Here is a 22,534-nt window from a genome sequence, read left to right as displayed (position 1 = left end):
TACAGAAAAAAATAAAAAACGGAAAAAAGCGGTGGCCTAGTGGTCTGAGCATCTGCCTCGCATGAGGGAGGTTCGGGGTTCGATACCCAGTGCCGCCGGGTGCCCACCGGTGATAGAAAGGGTACGAGCTCTCCCCTGCCTGGTGCTCGGCTTATTCAGGGTGGAATGCTTGGGAAGTGGGTCTTTGACCCCAGCTTGAGTAAAAATAGAAAACTTTGTGCCATGGCGCTCTTTGGCCGCAGATGCCTTCGCGCCATAAAATTCGCTATCATCATGATGTGCTAACCTGCTGACAATGCCATGCCGAAAAAAGCACTCTTCTAACTCAAAAAACCTATTTTTAAAATTGCAGAACATCTGAGTGAAACACCCGGTACAAACAAGTTCAGCACATCGTGTATCGTGGAGAATCAATGTCGGACCACGCAAAATACCTTAAAAAAAAAAAAAACGTTAGAGGTCACTGCGGCACCCGCATTGGGGAAATGCGTACGCATTGTACTGACACTCCTTTACACTGTTTCGCTTCCTTTTTTTTTAATGCGTATTTTTCTTTCTTGGCATGTTGACTTCTGCATTGACGTCCCAATTTATCATGTCACACTTTATGACGTCACACCTTATCACTTCATCATCATCATCAAAACGTTTATTTCCACCGAAATGAGACTCCTTTTTGGACCCCCCAGGCACGCAGGCCTAAACTGAGCCCTACTTAGGAGCCTCGCAAACTAAGGTCTGGTGAAGACACATTGTCTCTTCACGGCCTCAGCCGCCAGGCGGATGGCTTGTTGCTGCTTAGCGGGGTCCTCGCTTCGCAGCAAGGTCTCCCAGGCTTCTCTATCTTCTACATTTTGCTCGGCGCCCGGGCTTCCAGCACATTCCCATATGACATGGTCGATAGTGCCCCTCTCCCCGCAAGTTATACAATATTGGTCTTAAAATCCCAACACTGTGAGCCTTGAACAGGCATTCTGCGGACAAACTTCGTCGTCAGTCTTCTCGAGTCGTCGTTAATCGCGGGGTTCAAGGATTGGGCGTGCTCACAACCAATCCCTCACCTTATCACTTCTCACCAAGACGTCGACGTAACACCTCCACACTTTTCACGTCAAGTGAGACTCGTGACCGGAAGTCGAAATCCTCAAACCGGAAGTTGGTGACTTGTCGATGCCTTATCGATACCACAATTAATTATCTTACTCAATCAAGTTTCATCATTTGCCAATCTGAGTTTTCAAACTTCGCGCCACGCTTCGTTTTCAAATTTGGCGCCGCGTGTTTATTCCGCCCACACTTGCGGTCACGTGGTGCCACACTACTTGGCGTTTTCAAATTTGGCTCCACTTTTGTTCCGGCCCCGCCCACTTTTTGGACATTTCTGGCTCTAATTAATCCCCTAATTAACCCAATTCTACACCCCGATTTCCCATAGGAGATTTTTTGATGCTCTATCTGACAGTACCATTCTTTTTCGCACAAACCCATTCGCTCGGACGTAATCGTGCGGACAAGCTCGGGATGACACGAAACCACAAACATAGCCATACAATGTTGGTCAAATGTTTAGGGGAACCTCCCAAGGTGGAGTAAATTTGTAATAAGGGAGTAATTACTCATTGACGTCCACCCGAGCGCAGCCATACGGCTACAAAGGAAAGCTATACATATTTCTCAGAAACTTCGTAGTTTCTGTTAGAAACTTTGTTCCGGCATGGATATTAACGAAGAGGAGGAGTAAAAGCAAACCATGGTTTACTCGGGAGCTACGCAGTATTACGCGCAAAAGGCAACGTGTTTACGTTAAATTTAAAGGAAATCCGACGCGTGAGAATTGGTTCAAGCTTCAGGAAATTGCCGGAAGAATGAAAGTTGCTGTGGCAGCTGCAAAGAATTCGTTTGGCATTTCAATGGAGACGAAATTAAAAGAAAATCCAAAGGAATTTTGGAAACATGTAAAGAGAAATGGAAAAGACTCTGTAACTATACCACCTCTTGTTTCTGGTGACACCTTTGTTGATGATGATGCACAAAAAGCTGAGTTCTTTAATAAATATTTCAGCTCTGTTTTCAGCTCTGAAATCGAACATGCCGATATGAATACCCCGAGTTTCCAGCCAGTGGTGAGTGTTATGGATGATGTTGTGATCAGCATCAACGGTATACAGTCTCTGTTGCAGAATCCGAAGATTGCTAAGGCAGGTTGTCCTGATGACTTGCCAAACAAATTCTACAAACTGTGTGCTGAGTCGGTTGCACCCTACTTAAAGATAATTTTTGAAAAATCGCTTGAAGAATCCTGCCTTCCAGATGACTGGAAAATTGCAAGTGTTGTGCCAATCTACAAATCTGGCCCTCGCAACACTGTATCAAATTATAGACCGGTATCTCTAACTTCAGTTGCGTGCAAGACACTCGAACATATTTTGTTCACCAGTATAGCAGCACATATGGACGCACATTCATTGTTTAATCCTCGTCAGCATGGTTTTCGAAGGGGCCTATCGTGTACTACGCAGCTGACTGAATTTGCGCACGATTTGGCTGAGGCACTGGACAGGCGACTTAGCGTGGACTGCGTGTTTTTGGACTTTAAAAAGGCCTTTGATACCGTGACGCATTCTTTACTAATTCAAAAAATGTCTTTTTACAATATTAGCCCTCAAGTGATATCATGGGTAAAAGATTACCTATGTTTACGGCAGCAGTTTGTGGTTATGAATGGCGCCGAGTCTCAAAGAGTGCAGGTTGTGTCTGGTGTTCCCCAGGGCTCCGTGTTAGGACCACTATTGTTCCTGCTCTACGTGAATGACATTGGGGACGGAATAGTATCCCAAATGCGGTTATTTGCGGATGACTGCGTTCTTTATAGTGTTGTCACTAGTGATCAAGATGCTGAAATGTTCCAAGAAGATTTGAACAGAATCTCAGAGTGGTGCGTTAAATGGAATATGAATTTGAATTTGTCCAAGACTGTCCATATGAAGTTTACAAGAAAGAAAAACCCTGATGTGTATTCATATGTTATTAGGAACACAATGTTAGAACAGGTATTCGAATTTAAATATCTAGGCGTTTATTTTACTCCTGATTTGAGCTGGCGCCGTCACGTCGATTATATCTCTGCTAAAGCATGCAGAAACTTGGGATTTCTTCGCCGAAATGCAAGCACTTTTCCACTGTCATGTCGTGACATTTTATTCAAGACTTATGTCAGGTCGGTTCTGGACTACGCGTGCACTGTCTGGGACCCGCCTACTGCTAGAGATAAAAATAAGTTGGAGAGGGTGCAGAACATTGCCTCTCGTTTCGTGTCTGGCACACGCGGGGCTCGTTACAGTGCATCGCGTACGAAGGATGCACTCAACTGGGAATTGCTTGACACGCGCCGAAAGAAGTTGCGTCTGAAGCTGTTTCATGCTGTTTATTATTCAACTGTTCGGGTTGAACGCGAAAGGTATGTGCAGGAGCCTTTTTATAGATCCAACCGTGTTCACCATGTTTTTAAAGTCCGCGAATTCGCGGCAAAAACTGAATTGTTTAAAATGTCTTTTTTTCCGAAAACCATTAGAGAATGGAACAGACTACCGAGCGATGTTGTGAGTGTGACATCTAATGATGCGTTCTTTCGTTCTTTAACGATGTGATGCGATTGTGATGTGTTCTTTTGAAGTGAGATGTACATGGTGAAAGTTTTATGCTTGTAACTCTGCCTGCGAGCGGAGGTGTCATGTGTGCTTCTTTGTTGCACATTGCCCCCCCCCCCCCCCCCCACTGTAATGCCACGGCGCTGTGGGTTCCTTACTAAATAAATAAATAAATAAATAAAGAAAAAAAAAGCAGACGGCGGCAGAGCACTGAACCCCTTCCCTCCTTCGGAGCGTTGCAAAAAAAAAAAAATGCTTGACGTCACGAGGTGACGTCGCGATGGCCTTCGCGGCAGGTTGCAAGCTAGCTTCGTCTATATAGCAATCCACGACCTAATGGCATGCGCACTGTATGCGCTCGAAAACCGGAAACAGCTGTGTCTACCGGCTGGTGGCCATATATTCACTCTTCTGGAAATGCTAGATGCAAGAGTGATCTGCTTCCTAGAGGTACGAAACGGAATTCGAGAACTGCCGCTAGTGGAGGGTCGTCATACAGAAAAAGACGCGCAAATTAGGCATCGTTGATTGGGTTCGCGTAGTGTCCGTAATTTACTAACGAGATCGAACTGATACGTACAGTTACGTCAACAGCAGTTTATCTTCGACTAATCGCCCTAAGACCAAGCTTTAGCTGCAACCGTCTCAATGCGAGAAAATGATTATCTCAATACACAGGAAAGGGCATATCTCCCTTTGTATGCCATATCTGCGCATGCTTGGGTTCTGTTCAGATATGGATATAGAGGGCTACGCACAGATCTGGCTATACGTGACCTTATATCATGCCCCGTTAATACGTCTCCTGTTAATATGGACGACTCGAACTGGGGACAATTTTCTGAGGGCCACACTTTTTTAATGTATTTACGCCTCGTTAATATGGGAATTCGCTGTCTGTACAATGTACAGGGCGGAAATTAACAAAGCCCATCGGGGTCCATGTATTTCTGTCACGTTATCCTGGACAGCGAACCAACTCTCGACTGCTCCAACCAGATGTTTTCCTTCCGGCATTCTGAAAGCAGGAAACCACTGAAAGGCCGTACAAAAATGCAAAGGCCTTAGTGACAACCCTTTTTTTTTTTTCTGCGAGTTCATATTTCGAAGTGTCAAAGCGCCCATTTCACGTTTTTTACGGTCAGCTGTATTTCATGACTTGTGAAGAATGTGAAGCCACTTTTAATAGCTGCCAGCGAAAAACTACGGATATGCCACCGTGGTGACTCAGTGGTTATGGCGCTCGGCTGCTGACCCGAAGGACGCTCGTTAGATGCCGGCCGCGGCGGTCGCATTTCGATCGAGGCGAAATTCTAGAGGCCCGTGTACTGTGCGATGTCAGTGCACGTTAAAGAACCCCCAGGTGGTCGAAATTTCCGGAGCCCTTCACTACGGCGTACCTCATAGCCTGAGTCGCTTTGGGACGTTAAACACCCATAAACCCTAAACCAGAAAACGATTACCATTTCCCTGCACTGAGGTGTTTGAGCTAATCGGGAATCTCTGTGAGGAGAGTAAGGGTCCTTTACTCAGGCCTGTTCAGCCAGCTCTCAGTGAAAGGCAGGATATGGGGACAGTTCCCAATGACGCGAAGTGTGCGACAGGGTTGTCCCTTGCCGCTAGCATTGTTCGCTGTCACTTGACCCTCTTTAGATGGGGTTTGAAAGCGACAGCGGAATTCGAGGCTTCCCATTCACGGGAGACGACAGCGTGTGCATTTCTGCGTACGCAGATGACGTTTCATTACTTCTGTGCAATGTTGGAAGCTGAAATGTTTTCTTGAACATCTTCGTTTAGTGCGCTGGGATATCTGGCGCTCAGCAAAATCCAGAAAAGAGTGGTTCCTTATCTTTTAAGGAGAAAGCTTGTAATGCCTCATCGTTGTCGACAGAAGGTTGTCAGCAGAGATGTCACGCTTTCTTTACTCAGGCCAGAAAAAAAAAAATCTCTGTGCACGATAGGATTCGAACCACCATCCTTCCGTTCGGCGTCCAAGCGTGGTAATGGCTACCCTACTTCCTGCCAACGCATATGTAGTTCTCGTTGTCTATAGGACGCTGGAGAGTGTGCAGAAAGGCGTCGAATCAGACGGGTGCCTCCCAAATGCCCTCCACTGTCTCCAGCATTTGAGATTCACACATAATTGCGTACTTAACGTCTTAACCACACATCTGTGACACAAGCAGCAACACCGCGCGGAAGGCTTTCGCCTCACCACACTTTAGGTCAACAAAGTGCCCCCCTGAATTATTTGGTTCGTTTGCTCAAGCTTTGCCTCATGGTGTACTCTTTACGTCAGGAGTACGGGTACTGGGAGTGCTTTTCGAACCGTAAGGGGTCTCACCCGGGGCGTGGGATGAGGCGCTTGAAGGCTCTCAGGCTGTCAACTCAGTCGATTCACATGATCGGACGTTAGATGAAAAGGCTCTTTTAAAGACGTGTGGAGCGGCGTATGCTTCCTTATGGCACGCATTGTCCACATGCCTCGTAGCGTCTCAAGGACGCTGTCAACGCTTTCCGATCGTTTTTTGTTCAATGGAAAGCCCACATTGCGGTCCTAGTAGAACCTGGAAACGGAGAGCGGGGGCTTAGGACTGCCGGCATGGCAAGTTACCGCAAGGACTTTCACTGTGGAAACCGTCCTCGAATTGTTAGCGAATGAGCCAAAACGAGGTCGTAATGTCTTGTTGTATTGGCTCGCCACTGCGGGTGCTTTGTTCCTACCACGTCATTATACCGGGAGAGCTGCTGCGGACTTTTTATAAGGTCGTTTAAGGTTTTATGGGGTTCTGGCAGGGTTAATACCCGGATGAGGACCCCAGGGAAGCGGCGGTCGCTAGGACTGCACAGACTGATGCAGCGTTGGAGCTAGATGAATATCGGGATAGAAGATCAACAGTAAGGAGGTGGTAACTCTCTGCGTCTGGCCTCTTACCTCCTCAGGTTAGGGATTTTCAATGGCGACAAACGTGGAACGACCTCCCCACTAGGGAGCGCCTTGCGGGCTGGGGTGTTAGGTGTTGGATCCCTTAGGGCAAAAGGGCGAAGAGACGCGGGGATAATGAAACATAGGGCATTATGGGGGTACAACAAATGTGAACTACTGAGAGGTATTTGGAAAGGAATAATGGTGCTGGGGCTTAATTTCGGCAATGCGGTTCTGTGCTTAAGGGCAGAAGTTCAGTCGTGATTAGACGTCATTCAGAGAGCTGTTGGAAGATCAGCACTAGGTGCCCACGGCAAAACCACAAACGAGGCAGTACAAGGGGATATGGGCTGGGCATCGTTCGAAGCACGGGAAGCTCAGAGTTAAATTCTACATGAAGAACCCCTGAGGAAATTGGACGATAACAGGTGGGCAGCTAAGGCATTAAAATACTTATACAGAAAGAGCGTTGACTCACAGTGGCGGAAAAGAACTAGAAAACTAACCAGTAAGTATGCCGGACACGAGGATGGAGAAAGAAAGAGCCTTAAACGACAGGTTAAAACGAGGAAATTAAAAATTGAAATAATTCAATGAAAAAGAAGCATAATGTAGAAAATGTAGATCACGAAGGAACTGTTCTATGATAACTCAAGAGGCAGTGCCCGACTCTTTGAAGGTAGGTCAGAGTGTCTTAAAACGCGCAGCTGCACAAAAAAGTTAACCACGATGATGATATATGAGCTGTGTGTATTAGATCTGTAGAAACAATGGAACACCGCATACTCAAATGTGATGGTATCCATTCGTATGTCTATGCAGGCAGAGTCATTCTTCCTAGGGCCCTAGGGTTTAGGGATAACAATAATCATGTAAATAAATCTGCGGTGGAAATTAACAAAAAGTGATTGGAAGATTTGTGGCTGGAAAGCAGAGAGGCGACACAAGGTTAGAAGCGTTCCTAGGAAACCCTGCTGAAAGAAAATGGCGAAGTTTACTGACAATTTACGACACAGTTAAACCAAAATAAAGAAATAAAAAGCCGAGCGCGGTGGCAATTTCTACCACGCCGTTTCAAAGGGGACGCTCCTATCTTCCACCCATTCCATCCCTCCATCCATGTTGTGCCATCGTCGTGGTGCCCGAATCGTGATGCTATCGAGACCCAACATCATACCTTAGTTGAGAGTGTTGCGCGTGCTATGTGGCAGTTGGTGCTGCGGATGTTTGCTGTTGAGGTGCACAGCCATCGTACATCAATGTTGTCGCTTGATGAGCGAATAATTATTGTCACAACCATGTGCGTACTATCGAGGAGGCGTTGCCTCGACGTGTTGCGCGGCCAAAGGCTCCCCGCAATTTACCCGTTAATGTGGAACTTGCGAGTATTGGTTTGGACTTTCCTTCAAGACGAGCCGTCTCTTGGTGGGGAGGCATTGCTTCTCCGTCGATAGACGACAAGGTTCATGAGGGTGAACAGACATACTAGCTGTGGATACTGTTTATCTCATACATGTCACGAGTCAGGGTTGTATACGTTGCTTTTGTTTGGTGTATGTTTCCGTCCACTGTACGATCTTTTGTGCGTCCCACGTTTACATTTTGTGCCCGAAATGGCACCGGTATTGGCAGTGTCTGCGTGCATTGCATAGGCCTTTGAAATGTCTATAACTCTGTCTAATCGGTGACTCAGTCAGTCCGTGCATAATTCGCACCTGGTACGTAATGTCCAGAAATTGTGTCTGTGCGTGGTCCAAGCGTGAACCTGTCATCATAGTTCCACAACGTATTCCACTGTTAGTGGAAAAGCACTAATCCGGAAGTTTAGAGCATAGCAAGATAGTAGCCCGTAGTAGCCCGCGTCCCACCCGGCGCCAACCAAGGTTGCACGATTCATGAGGTGCGGTCTGAGCGCTCGGGTTAGTCATCCGCTCGTAGCAAGCATCTACGCGTGGTCACGTGATGTCAAGGGGGGGGGGGGGGGACGCGTCACACGAAGGTCGCATGGTGTCACAGGCATGGTGTTCATGTTATCAAGGTCAGTCTAGTGAGCTCTTCAGTGTGAAACCCAAAGTGGTTCTGCGGAGAATTTATGTCCAATCCCGAAGCGGTGGCCTTGTGGTAGAGCAGCTGCCTAGCATTTGGTAGATGCTGAGTTCGATCCCCAGCGCTGCCGGTTACCCACCGGTTTCTTTAACGGGTACAAGATTTCCCCTGGCCTGGTGCTCGGCTGTTCTAGGGTGAGATGCTTGGGGGGTCTTAGACCACAGTTGCCTTGACGGATCAGAGATCAGTTCCGCCGTTAAGCAACCCCAAATCCGCCTCTTGCGGTAGAAGCCCAACTTGGGTCCCATTTCTTTTTTTTTTTTCGCTAGTCAGACAGCCGGAAAAACCGTACTGTCTGGTCAGCTGTGATACTCTACAGTTTCCTCTTCGGAACAAAGTATCGCTTACAGTAGTGTTAAAAGCAGCAGTGTTTGGTGTGAACCCCAAAGTGGTTCTTTAGGAAATTGACGTCCAATCCCTAAAGTGCATTTGTTAATCGCAAAATCTCCTAATTTTTCTTCACCTAAAACAGTAATTGGCATCTAAAGATGAGCGACGAAAATTTCCTTTCACTGCTTCCGCAATTATTCAGAAAAATATGTAAATTTAGCGGTCAGCTTGCCTCATGACGTCACTGTTTTGAGGGGCCAGTGTGGCAACACTTGTAATGCGTCTGTGTTGTAATGCGTTGTAATGCGTAGTGTCTGACTGGATGTTTTGATTATAGCATCCAGTATGATTTCCACAGCGAAGGCCAGTCTGGACTGGCTTAAAAGCACGGAAAGCTTTTTCAGTGCCAGACCCATGGTAAGCAGCCGTGCCTTCTTAGTACAAGAAAACTGAGGCTTGAAAAAAGAATGAGCACACACCTTTTTTCAATGTCATCAATGCTTGTTTATCTACAACATCAGCAAAAGTGTGACACGTAAGCAACAAGCACATCCAAAGAGCACATGTGAGCCGCATTTTGTACGACGCTGTTCATGGAGTAGCGGAGCTATACTATGCCTCAAGTTTGTTAGGACTAAAAGTGCAGCTAAAGATGGCGCCAGGAACACGGGGGCCAAAGTATGAAAGTAGTTCGTTTAAAGAGCGGTTTGTGAATGACTGGTGCCCGTGCCGTATAGTTTCAGTAATCGAAGTGCTCCGGTGAACGATAAACAAATCGTCGGTGCTATTCACACCACTCAAAACCGCGAGCAGCTAAAGCATTTGACCCCTTGTAAACGGGAAACAACTGCAGATACGACTACAGTGGAAATAGATTGTGAAATGCAGCGGGGTCAGGTTCAGAAAGGTGTTTGTTCATAATAGTAATGGCGGTTGGTCGACTCCTCAACTTAGCACAGGCTATCGTTTGGGAGCAGCCTAGCAAGCGTAATTCCGTTCCCTCAACAGTACGGATCCCGCGACTCTCGGTTTCGTCTCCCGGTTCGTCTGACTGCTCTTTTAAACGGCACTTTGGATCAAATGCTTCTCAGAATGCAGCCCATAAGTTAACTAATACCCAAGAGAAATTGTAAACAATTAACGTAGTGGTAATTATACGTGTACAAAGAAATGAGGAAACAAAACTTCTTTTCAAAAAGTGAATTCGAATTGCGGTCGTGTGCGTTCAAAAACGCAGCCCTACTCCATTGCACGACAGCTGCGATGGAAATATGCTATTCATATTAAAAAAAATTCTCCTACTAGCCGCCGCGAGGCGCACCTTAACCGGAAGCTGGGAGACTGAGCCGTTTATAGAACCAGACGAAACGGATTCATGCAAGCAAAGATCTCCAACCATTAACAAGCCAAACAGCGAACAACATAACATAACGCAGCCGCCGAACATAACGTTAAATACTCGCGAAAAGCGCGTAAAACATGTTCGAAGCTCTGTTAGTGCCAGCGAAAAAAAGATCAGAACAAAAATTCCACAATCAGTTGCAGAACCCCGCTACAAAAAAAAAAAATACACTCTGCCTACCAGAAGAAACTTTGAGCCGAACCGTCAATGTTCCACACAACGGTACGGGCGAGGAACATATAAAGCATAGCGCAGTACACGGTAGCGTTGAGGATCAGTTCTAGAAGGAGCTCTCGGTACGTCTCGTTCTTCATGTGAAGCCGGAAGAACACGTAAGGTACGATGAAGTAGCGAAACTCGAGCATTTGGTGGAACGAGGTAGCCGCAAAGGTGCACGCGATGAACAGTACCCGCCATAGAAGCTTGGTGTGTCCCAGTCGGTGCAGCAGCGCGTAGCCAGCGTACACGTAAGCCGGCACCAGGCAGAAACGTACCAGGGGGCCCTTTCCCAAGACGTGCGTCCAGACGTGGAACGTCAGATGCCGGTTGTCTAGTAGCGTATACCGGTGCAAGTGTGTGTGGTTCTGTACGGCAAGCACGCACACCAGCCCAACCACGGCGTACAGGAGCGGTCTACGGGCGACGCTGTTGGCGAAGTCTGCCACGACCGAGGGCCTGAACATGTGCGGGGCAGCGTGCAGTAGAGTGAAGACCAGGAAGTAGCCCATCTGGGGTGGGTGGAAGCACATTTCGTGATGCTTGCGGTCGCCTACCACGATGCCGTCGTTGTAGACAACAAAAGCCACGAAGCAGACGCCAACGAGCATGTAGCCAAGGCTGTCCTTGAAGGTCGTGCAGAGGTCGTTGACGAGCCGCTTCCAGACGATGCGGACTCGCACTTCTTTGTGCTCGGTTAGGTCTTGCGTCGTGGCTGGACAGGCGTCGGCGATGCCGTTGACGACGCCATTAGTGATACCGCTGACGGCACCCTTGCTGACACCGTTGGCGACACCATTGGCGACACCATTGGCGATCCCATTGGCGACGCCATTGGTGACGTCATTAGCGACACCATTGGCGACGCCATTAGCGACACCATTGCTGACGCCATTGCAGACACCATTGACGGTACCATTCTTCTCGGAGTCGCATCGCTGAAGTTGGAAGCTCGCCTCTAGCTTGTCCAGGAGCAAGGACCCAGCCGTCATGGCCACCCACAGGACAGAGGACTGCCGGAAGAAGATGGCGATGGCGCCGAACGTCGCGGCCAGCCAGTGGCGTCGGTTCAAGTACGAGAGGTACATGAGCAGGAGGAAGAAGACGCTTCCCGGGTCGGTGTAGTACACGTGCGTCAGGGAGAGGAGGATGGGCAGCGAGTTGACCGCGGCGCTCACCAGGACAAGCCTGCCACGCGGAGCGCCAGGTCCTGCCATCTTGGAGGCTACGGCGTAGGCGACCATCCAGTTTCCCAGTCCGACGAGCATGTTGGTGCAGCGAAGCACGTACACGGTGCAGAGGTTCGCGGAGCTGAATAAACCGAGCACAAAAAGTAGCGCCATGGCGAGCCCGTAGACACCCGGAAGTGTGGTGACCTCTTCGTCCCAGTGGCTGTAGTTTCCGGCGCAGTAATTGTACGCCATGGGAACGTGCCAAATCTCGTCCATGAACGGCTCGGGCTCAACCCTGTGGATCATTAGCGACACGGCCACGGAGCAGAGCGATACGGCGCACAGGGTGGCCCAGAAGTAGACATGCTCGGTAACGCGGGGCCTCAGCCCTCCCCAGGAGTACATCGTCTCTGATGCTCTTTAAGCGGTGGCTGGCTCCAAACGGGAAGAACGCTGCTATTCGCCTCGCCCTTTATAGTGGCGTGCAGCTGGGAGAAGGCAAGCGGAAAGTGAGAGTACCGTCACAACATGCGCCGTCCCGAACGCATCCTCGTAACATCCTTGCCGGCTAGCCCCATCCATCCAGCTGGTGCGGAAAAAAGCCTATACGTGGATGACGGCCTTATAGGCAGCGGCCGCGCGGGTCTGGAATCCGTGCAGATGCAGAGACTCATTGAAACCGCTTCTCGTTTATGCTTTTCACTGTTTTTGCGGGTCTGGCCTAGCGGCTCAGAACTTGACTGAGCGTTTCGTTACAAGAACAAAGAAAATGAGGCCGATGCGTGACTTCCACGCTCTTGTTAAAAGGCCCTTCAGTCTTAAATTTTAGATTCATGGCCGACGTGTACTTTTTCAAAGAAGAACCATTCTCTTGGTGTATAAATGCATATGTAAAAAAGATTTACGCGTATCTATGGCTGCATATGCATCCAAAGTGCGTAAATTAAACATGTATCATGATGCAAGAATCGCCAGTATCAGCACAGTGTGGTTAGTTCGACAGAAGTAGCGTGTAACCCTTTACGTTCAATAACTGTTTGCGCTACGATGCACGCATATTTATACCATTTTGCTAGCACACTCTTTTATTAAGGCCACTGTTAATCATTTGTAGAGTTATCGTTTGCCTGTATTTTTCACCTTTTTAACCCAGGCGTTTGCGTTATGAATTGTATCACGCGTAGCTGCACAGCTTTTTGCATTAGGTTGCCACTCCAGTGTGAAGTTGTCAACTGTGTTCAAGACGAATGCATTGACTTGAGATCAGGCTTCATTGTGAAGACATTCTGTGCAGTTATACCTATCATCATTATCAGCATCATCAGCCTGACTACGCCCACTGCAGGGCAAAGACCTCTCCCATGTCTCTCCAATTAGCCCTGTCCTTTGCCAGCTGCAGCCCCGTATCCCCGCAAACTTCTTAATCTCATCCGCCCACCTAACTTTCTGCTACCCCTTGCTACGCTTGTCTTTTTTTTTTTGCAATCCACTCCGTTACCCTTATGGACCAGCCTATACTAGTAGTGTTTATAATAAAAGAAGGAAAAATCAGCAATGCTTTGCGAAGAAATTTCCTTCGAGTTTTTGTTCTTTTGCTCGTAACTCTAATAACAAAATATGATTATAAGCACTGGATTACTAATTTATAGTGGTTATGCAAACTTTCTCTTTCTTTCATGAGAGTGGAACCCTTCTTGCACTGCTACTGCTGCAAGTGTTGGGTTAAGGCGTAGAAGCTCTAAGGTATGTTTTCTGGTATAGTATCTCGGTATTCTTTAATAGTGCAAAAACACTATTCCGATGGGCAAGCCCCGAGCAAGGTCTTGCGATATTTGTGGGTTTGTGCCAAGCCACACCCAACAATTCAGGACAAAGCGGGAAACGCTTTATGAACGCAATTTTTTCATATAATGCAAGATTTCACTATAAAAATCTATATATCCGCAGACCACCGGGCGGCAGTTTTGAATTCTTTTTTCCATTAACGTTTTTGCTCTCGTCCAAGCCGTTCCTTATCAGCTGGGAGTCTGAACTGTTCGGTGCGATCGATGGAAACACTTTAAAAAGATTTTGCTTCATATCAGAAGAGTGGACCATTACCTTCAATATTTCCGTAAAAGTATAGTAGTAGTAGTAGTAGTAGAAGACCTATTTTCTGCCAAAATTTACAGGCCGGGCATGTCGACCGCCTGGGCGACCAGAAGTCGCTGTTCTTCCTCCCCTTCAGCGCCAAGCCAGTCGAGCCAGGTGGTGGTGGATAAAGAAGGTGGGGGGTAGGAACCCGACTGCTGAGCAGCCAGGCAATAGAAGAGGCAATGGGCAAGGTCCGCATAGATACAGGGGCAGTTGGGACAGGAAGGGTCCGATCGATAGCGATTTACAATTTTCCTGTATTTAAAACTTTCCGCCAAAATTGTTGGGCATGCCAAGTGAAATAAATGAAAATAAATCAAACAAATTATTGTCGCTACTGGGATTCGAACCCGTGGCGGCGCAAGCAGATCACCTTCACAATGGACAGCGCGCGAGAGTACTAGGTTATCGCCGCTTTTTATTTCCAACATGGTATTTACTATACGAGGTTATGAACCCAATGAACGCAACGAACGTCAACGGCTTATGGCTTCAGGGCCGTGTTTCTGCCTGCCTTACCTGAAGGTCAAATGAAGGTGAAATCCACAAGCCCGGTGACCTTGCCTTTACCTAGCTTAGTGAATCATTCGCTCCAAAAACATGTGATAGGGTTCGCAAACAGGTTGGATGGCCACGAAGTAACGCACACAGTAGGAATTTAAAACAAAAGTCCCTCTTTAGCGTCCTTTGCAGGACATCCGAAAACAAAATCGCATCCTTGCAGTTGGTGAAACAGTGCTCAATGGCTTTAGGGACGTTGCACAGACGGCCGTTAACACACGGTATAAAAATGTTCTTCCTGTGGAGCAACGTTTTAACAGGGAGCGAGTGCTTCGGTATGTTTATAGAGAAACGTTTAGTTGCAGGGAGGATGCGGCATCTTGCACACGCGCTTTAACTCATTGTGACCCCATGAGGCCAAAGTGCACACAACGATACAGTGGCGGCGGACAGTAAGAGCAACGCCATCAAATCTCTGTACTGACTCACGCGAAACATAAAATAAGTGCACGTCGTTTTATTGCCATACTTCGACAAAACAGCAAAAAAACTGCAACCCACTCTTACGCAGTGCATTCCACGTCGTCTTTCTCAACTTCCACCTACATGTGCGCAAAAGTCACGAAAGGAAAGGAAACGCGCATAACTGGTTCCCTGGGTCAGTGCACACCTCAATCGCGCGCTGAGCTACGTGGCGGTAGTGAGAGATATGCGCTGCTTGGGTTTGCTTTGACACCGCTTTTGCAAAAACCCGGTATGATTGCCACGGCATAACCGGCGATTATCGGGTTCATTGGCGTTGGCGTTGACAACGTTGTAGATTCCGTTGATTTTGAAGGGGAGGAGGAGAAAACATTTATTGCAACACTGTGCCGAATTGGGAAAGGGAGGTGTGGATGGTCGTTGACCTGGGTGGCAGTCCCTATTCCGGGACGCCATTGGCTGCCGCCGCTGCCCGTGCTCTCTGGACCAGGGCCCGCTGGGCCTCCAGGTCCGAGCTGGACAGGGCCGCCTCCGAACCCTCCCTAGTTGGCTGACTTATAACGGCTGTATATGTATCGTACTGGCAGGCCCACACCTTGTGGTATAGGTCAGCGTACTGCCCGCAGAATGTGCACCTGCCCGTGAATGTCGCGCCCACATGTTTTACTACGGCAGAATTAAAGAAAGGCCCGGTTTGGAGCCGTCTAAGGTGGTACTCCTCGGTTCTGTCGAGACCCTTGGCGGGTCCCGGGAGTACCCTCCTGCAGAAGCGTAAATGATTTGTAATATCCGCGTAAGAGATTAGCGGAATCGGTATGACTGCCGCGGCAGAACCGGGGGATTGAGCGGAACCCGGGGAAAGGAACGCTCGGGAAGCCGCGTGAGCGGCCTCGTTCCCCTCAACCCCCTTGTGGCCGGGCACTCATATTGTGTTTTACTCATAGCCGAATCCGAATTGCTCTCAAATGCCAATAGTATTCTGCGGGCGAGTGGCGCTATCCTACCCCGCACGTAATTTCGGCAGGCCTGCTGCGAGTCAGACATTATGTACGCTGCGTCGGAGTGGGTGGCGGCCAGTGCAATCGCCACTTCCTCCAACATTAGCGCGTCGCTACTTTTTACGGAGAGCCCGTTCACCTGCTTTCCCTCGTGCACCACCGCAATGGTGCAGATGCCCTCCTCGGTTGGACCCGCTGCATCCACGTAGTATATGCCCATCTTATTGCCGTAATAATTTTGTATAAATTTTGCCCTGGCTACACGCCTCCCCTTTAGGGCATCCCCGTACTTCCCAGCGTCCTGATCTGCCACAGCGGGCCCATACTGGTGAGCCGTGACGCAATAAGGGTGATAAAGACCGCTGAAAGCGGAATTATCCCTCCTACTCTTCTTATTACATTCCCGAGTGTCGGCACAGCTGCAGACACAGGATCTGTGCTTCCAAATCGCAACAGATGTTTCGGTCCCCAAACTGGCAAAGATTTTAAATTTAATTCCGTAACCGAAGTAAACTCGTTGAGAACAAGGGCTACCACAACTGCTACAGCTCATGATCCAAGTAACAGGTATGTACAGTCTTTGTCAAAAATATACAGGCCAAGTGGTTGGCTTCCAAGCCATGTAGCGGTGCTCTTAAGTACATTTCACAGTCCTAAGCTTGGAAGGACTGAAGACTTAAGCTCCTCCCGCCTTCGTCGTCTTAGGGTCCCTTAGCATGCGAGAGGAGCCGCGCTGCAGGGCTCGGAAGCAGATTACTTGGGCTGTATACTTTTGACAAAGACTGTACGTATACTGATGTTCAGCATATACTTGCGACCAAACACTCTGAAACACCTGAACAGGCTCAGCTTGACGATAAAGTGTGCTTGTATGTGTTGGTTATCCTGCTCAAGTGAGCTCCCGCAGAAGCTCCTGTATTCAAGTGAAGAAATCATCATCGTCATCAGCATGACTACACCCACTGCAGGGCAAAGGCCTCTCCCGTGTCTCTCCAATTAACCCTGCTCTTTGCTAGCTGCAGCCACCGTATCCTCGCCAATTTCTTAATCTCATCCGCCCACCTAACTTTCTGCCGCCCCCTGCTACGCTTGCCTTCTCTTGGAATCCACCCCGTTACCCTTAAGGACCAGCGGTTATCTGTCCTTCGCATTCTTCCTCTTGATTTCGACTAGGATGTCATTAACCCGCGTTTGTTCCCTCGCCCACTCCGCCTGCTTCCGATCTCTTTACGTTACACCTATCATTTTTCTTTCCATAGCTCGCTGCGTTGTTCTTAACTTAAGCTGAACCCTCTTTGTTAGCCTGCACGTTTCTGCCCCATAGGTGAGTATTGGTAAGAAACAGCTGTTGTATATTTTTTTCTTGAGTATTGCTAAACTGCCAATCATGACCTTAGAGAACCTGCCATATGCTCTCCGCACCCCATTCTTATTCTTCTAGTTATTTCCCTTTCATGATCCGGATCAGCTGTCACTACCTGCCCTAAATAGACATATTCTCTTAATACTTCCAGCACCGCGTCATCAGTTGCGAACTGTTGTTCTCTTGCTAGACTTTCTGGTCTACTTTGACTTCCAACCGCATCTGGATAACATCGGCAAGCTATAGCCTCCTACTGACGCGGCCATTTATGTTGCGTTCGCTACATGTGGTTTCACGTAAGGTGTAAATGTAGACGTATAATGAAATGGATCATGCGTTTCGAGAAATTTTGGATTGTATGTCGTGAGAACTAGTTTATTAAACCTTCGAATACTACCGAACGCCAGTTAATCGTTTGCTTACTGATCGGGAAATAGAGACAGTAACAATCATATTCCACTGAATAAAAAGTTCCTATCTCTTCGCACCTTTGACATTGTTGCTCCATTGAGAGTATGAATATCTTTGCTATGTTTTTTTTTGTATTATACGTCCACGATTGCATTGTTCATCCGCTTTTCCGCGTTCGATCTACCCGTCAGCAGCTTCCACACAGTTTTTTCCGTCCGTCTATCCGCCGACAGACGCCACATCTGTGCCCCAGTAAAGCTCAGCTGGATTACAATGGAGCCCGAAGATAACACGATAACAATGAATGGAAATAAACAATAATATAAATAACAGTGAGTATGCGTTTATAAGCCCACACTGCGTGTATGGCCACATTCTATGGAGCGCACAGCAAGCGTTACAGTGTAGGTTGGAGGACAGGTTATTACTGTTACCTGAATCCAGAAGAAAAGGAAGATGATGATGAAAAAGCAATGCATGAAGACGAATACAGGCTCGATGAAATGAATGAATTTGCGTGGGAGCCCCGGCAGGAATAGCCGGAGACAGTAAGTCGCGAGAGGCACTTAGCTGTCTTTCAATGCAGCTTAGACCTTACCTAGCAGCACAGGTAATTGGACCAATATTGCAAATGGACGGTTTCACTATGGTCCTTTGTAGGACCGGCATTTACCAGTACGTGGCCAACATTGGGCCAATTACGTGTGCTTCTTGGCAGGAGAGCAACCATGTATTTACAAACTCAAATAATTTCCGCGAGAAACTCATGGGTCTCTATGGAAGCTACGTGAAGGGATACGCAGCCAGACGATATTAGTGCACAAAAGAATGCATGTTTCTGCAGTAAATGCATCAGGATAAAACAGGCGTAGCACTAACTGCCCTCGTAAATTTTTATCGGTCATAGATGGAAACGTGAAGCGCTGCTGCACAGTACCCCAGTAGCACAGCTAACCGGCTCAGTATTGGAAATGTATTCGCAAAGGCATACAAAGGAGCACTGTGAAACCATTCATTTTTCCAATAATGACCCGATTACCTGTGCTCCTTGGGAACGTTTATATTTTAAGGCGAAAGCCTTTAATGGCTCATACTGTCGTCTGTTAGCAGGGGGTGTCACACCTTTTGCAGCGTGTTAACTTGGGAACCTAGAAAGATAGGAGAAAACGAATCGTTGCTTCGGATAGAGGAGGAAAGAAAGGAACCTAGAAGTCACGTTTGATGACTGTAGAGTAACTAGTTAATTATAGTCAAAAATGTCAAAACGGCGTCGAAATAACGCAGACGTCGATATAGCCACGGGAACGGTGTGACGTCACATCCACCAGAAGTCGTCACGGCTTAGTGAAAATTGTCACATAATGGTCGGAAAAACGCCGTATTCGTGTCAAATTAGATAGAAAAATTTGTAATTAGGCATAATTAACACTTAAAATATCCGAAAGATGTATAATTCGGGTATCGATATAGCCATGAGAACGGTGTGACGTCACATCCACCGGAAGTCGTCACAGCATAGTGAAAATTGTCACAGAATGGTCGAAAAAACGCCTGATTTGTGTCAAATTAGATTGAAAAATGAGTAATCAAGCGTAATTAACACTAAAGATTCCCGAAAGATGTATAATTTGGGTATCAATATAGCCATGGGAACGGTGTGATGTCACATCCACCGGAAGTCGTCACGGCATAGTGAAAATTGTCACATAATGGTCGGAAAAACGCCTGATTTGTGTCAAATTAGATAGAAAAATGTGTAATTAAGCGTAATTAACACTTAAGATCTCCGAAAGATGTATAATTTGGGTATCGATATAGCCACGGGAACGGTGCGACGTTACATCCACCGGAAGTGGTCACGGCATAGTGTTCTCGGCTTTCGCCTCCCAACACTTTAGTTGCGAAAGTGTCCTCGCAATTTTTGCATTCGATTTCTGCGCCGCATAGGGTGGGAGCCCAGGCAGGCAGACTAGATGAGCTTGTAACTGAGGTACCTTAAATAAAGTTTCTTCGACCACTTCGTACTAAGCTCTTCGTTTTAGAGTGCTCCCACGAGAACGAACTAGCATAGCGCGGCTTCCTGCGGTGCAGTGATCGGTGATCTGCAACGTTGTGCCAGCGCTGCATGTAGAAACTCGCAACATGCGCAGCTTGCACGGCCTGTGTGAGAAACTGTCGCAAACGTCATCCCTGCGTTTGTGCGTCGAAAGGTACCTGAAAATATCGTGGATTGCCGCGCAACTGAGTGTCCTTCGCTCGCCGTGCTGAAACGTTACAAAAAAAACATCTGCCGTGTGTGCCAGCCGTAGAAAGGGCAGCTCACGTCGGGCAGACGTAATGTTCTCATCATGTAGGGGTATACAAGAGCGGCCGCAATATCGTCTGCTTTTGTTGCACAGAAAAAAAAAACAAGAAAAAGCGCTTCCTGTGTGGTATGAGCTGCATATGCGTCTACCCTGCTTTCAGCATGCGCTGCTGCCTCTGCCCTTCGCTACTACTGCGGCAGCGCGGCGGTTGTGGAAGCTTTATTTTTTTCTTCATTCTCTTAACCTATTTTTTTTTACTTTGGCCGCATATTCGCCGCCCGGCTCCAACGCCATAACTGGCCCCGGTTCAGCGAATGACAGATAGATATTTGAGCTTGAGTTTCTTTATCCCGCCACAGACAAAATTTTGCATCATAGGAACATACGAGAAAAAAACGCTGTACAGCAAACTGTGATAAGGAAGGCGAGAAAAAAGCCATGGTTTTGTTGTTTTACAGGCCACATCTCCCATAGAACAAACATCTGCATCGACAGCGGCAGAGGAGAAAAGAATATCATCAACAACAAAACATCACCAAACAGAGCGATACAACCAATACAACTACACCAGTACAGGAATAAAACTTTTATTTAACAGAAAAGAAGTTGTATTCCCTGTTAAGCCTGCACTGGTCCACTGGGTAGACCCATTTCTGGGACGACCTCTCAGTGGTCCATTCCATCAGTTCTTGCTGAAATTCTTTGTCTTGGAAATGGCGTTCCCAAGAATCCGGGGTTGGCATGTGCTTTTTCGGGGGGACTTTTCCCGACATCCCCACATAATGTGATTTTGTGTAGCAACCTCGCTAAAATTTGGACATAGGGGACTGAAGTCCTCTCTAGTGATTACTTAAAGCCTGAGAGGGCTTAAGATCGGCGAGGTTCGAAGCCTCCTCAGCATAGTGGCCTGTGTCCTACTTAAAGATCCTTAATCGTGGGAGGGCAGATTCTTCTGCCTTCCTTGTACAGCTGCGTGATTTCATGGTATGGGCTTGCAGTGTCTTCTAATTTCGAACATCTCTGACTTACGTACAGTCGTGAGTAAAAAATATTAGCACACATGACGGAACACCGGAGCGCCGGAATGACAACGCATGGCGCTGCGGGTGGCGAAGAGGCTGATAACGAGAGTGCCGGGCCGTTCCCATTCTACAGTATCAGGGGGGTTCAGCGGACTGTCACGAACCACCAAAATTACTGGCTAAAAGCAGCGCTATCTTCTATTGTTCCCGCGAGCTCCTTTTGACAAACCATCGCGAACATAAAAAAAAAACAGTAATTTTTAAAAGAAGTCATCTTTGCTCATGATAACCGAGCCAAAATAAATGCCACATGCACAGTCACGTGGTGTCGGCACTTCGACGCTCGGGCGGTGCACGCTTGATAAAGCTTACTTCCTGCCGTCCCCCACTATAGGCTGCGAACATGGAAACGGCCTGATAGGCAGGTCTGCGAACCGCAGCGCCGCGTGGTGAGATATACGAATTCTGATCGCCAAAGATCTTTGCTAATATTTTTTGCTCGCGACTGTACATCCGGTTGGTTAAACCTCGGGCCACCGTGTCCGCTGCTTCATTTCCTTTGTTCGTGGCATGTACCGTAACCCAAAGAATACTGATCTGTTCTAATACTTTCCCTGTGGCTAATATTCTAGCCGCTGCTTTCTCGACTAGGTCCTTACTGTAGTTTGATACGGCTCCTTTAGAGTCGCTCACTATGATCCTGGGGGAGGAGTTAACGACCTCCAGGGCTATGGTTGCTTCTAAATGTTCCCTGTCCACTTGTTCACCTGAGTCTCTCTTGAGTCTCTCTTGTGTGCGCGAGCCTCTTGCGGTACTGTTACTACGCAACTTTCCGCTGCCTGCCAAAGTACCGGAGGCCGTAGGTCTTTGGTAATGTCAGTTCTGAGACCGCCTATCTCTAAAAATGCGGCACATAGCGGAGAAAATTGCGCTTAAAAACAGGACAGAAGTTGACTCGCCATAACACAGCGCCCTGTGTTGCGCCGTTCGTCGCATCTTCTGGCAAGTTAAAACGCGGTTATTTCTCACCACGTACTCACGCCATCTATTAGGCAAACTCGATAACTGTCGCCAAAAAACGTTCACGGCTCTTGTTGGTCCAAAACTCTGGGTGAGGAGGTGAGCTAATTAATTAGCCTTAAAGTTGAGGATTGACTCAAAAGATTAATCCTACAAAAGGAAATAGTGTGTTGCCTACCCATTTCGTAAAAAGTATCGTGCAAGCTTCCAGATCGGAAAACAGATAAATTACTAGTACCGCGCTCAAGTTTCTCTTTTACGAGAGAAATCAGAATCAATTTATTGGAAGAAAAAATAAAATATAGGGTGGACAAATTTGTACAGAAGGAGGTGCCGTACTCAGTGACTGTATTGGGACTGTAATGGGAAGGTGAAAATAAACCCATTGAGCTTGTTGGAATAAAGGTAACCAACATGTAAAGTTTCAGTCTGATCTCTTTCAGAATGACCTGTGCGATATTGATTGACTCTCACGTTGCTTGTGGCATTCATGGGAGC

At 47.6% G+C, this 22,534-nt stretch overlaps 1 protein-coding gene across 1 annotated transcript; it reads right to left on the bottom strand.

Annotated features, from left to right (window-relative positions):
- Positions 1-9,550: 9,550 nt before the first annotated feature.
- On the bottom strand, positions 9,551-12,229 carry LOC149347938 (dol-P-Glc:Glc(2)Man(9)GlcNAc(2)-PP-Dol alpha-1,2-glucosyltransferase-like). Its single transcript, XM_089585697.1, has one exon. The coding sequence runs from the start codon at positions 12,202-12,204 to the stop codon at positions 10,588-10,590; it is 1,617 nt and encodes a 538-aa protein (XP_089441823.1). The 5' UTR covers positions 12,205-12,229; the 3' UTR covers positions 9,551-10,587.
- Between the last annotated feature and the right edge of the window lie 10,305 nt (positions 12,230-22,534).

The sequence above is a fragment of the Amblyomma mixtum genome, chromosome 4 (genome assembly GCF_055824585.1).
Source record: "Amblyomma mixtum isolate Tamu chromosome 4, ASM5582458v1, whole genome shotgun sequence".
Lineage (NCBI taxonomy): Eukaryota > Metazoa > Arthropoda > Arachnida > Ixodida > Ixodidae > Amblyomma > Amblyomma mixtum.
Note: the sequence above shows the minus strand (reverse complement) of the source record. Positions and strands in the feature narration are given on the sequence as shown.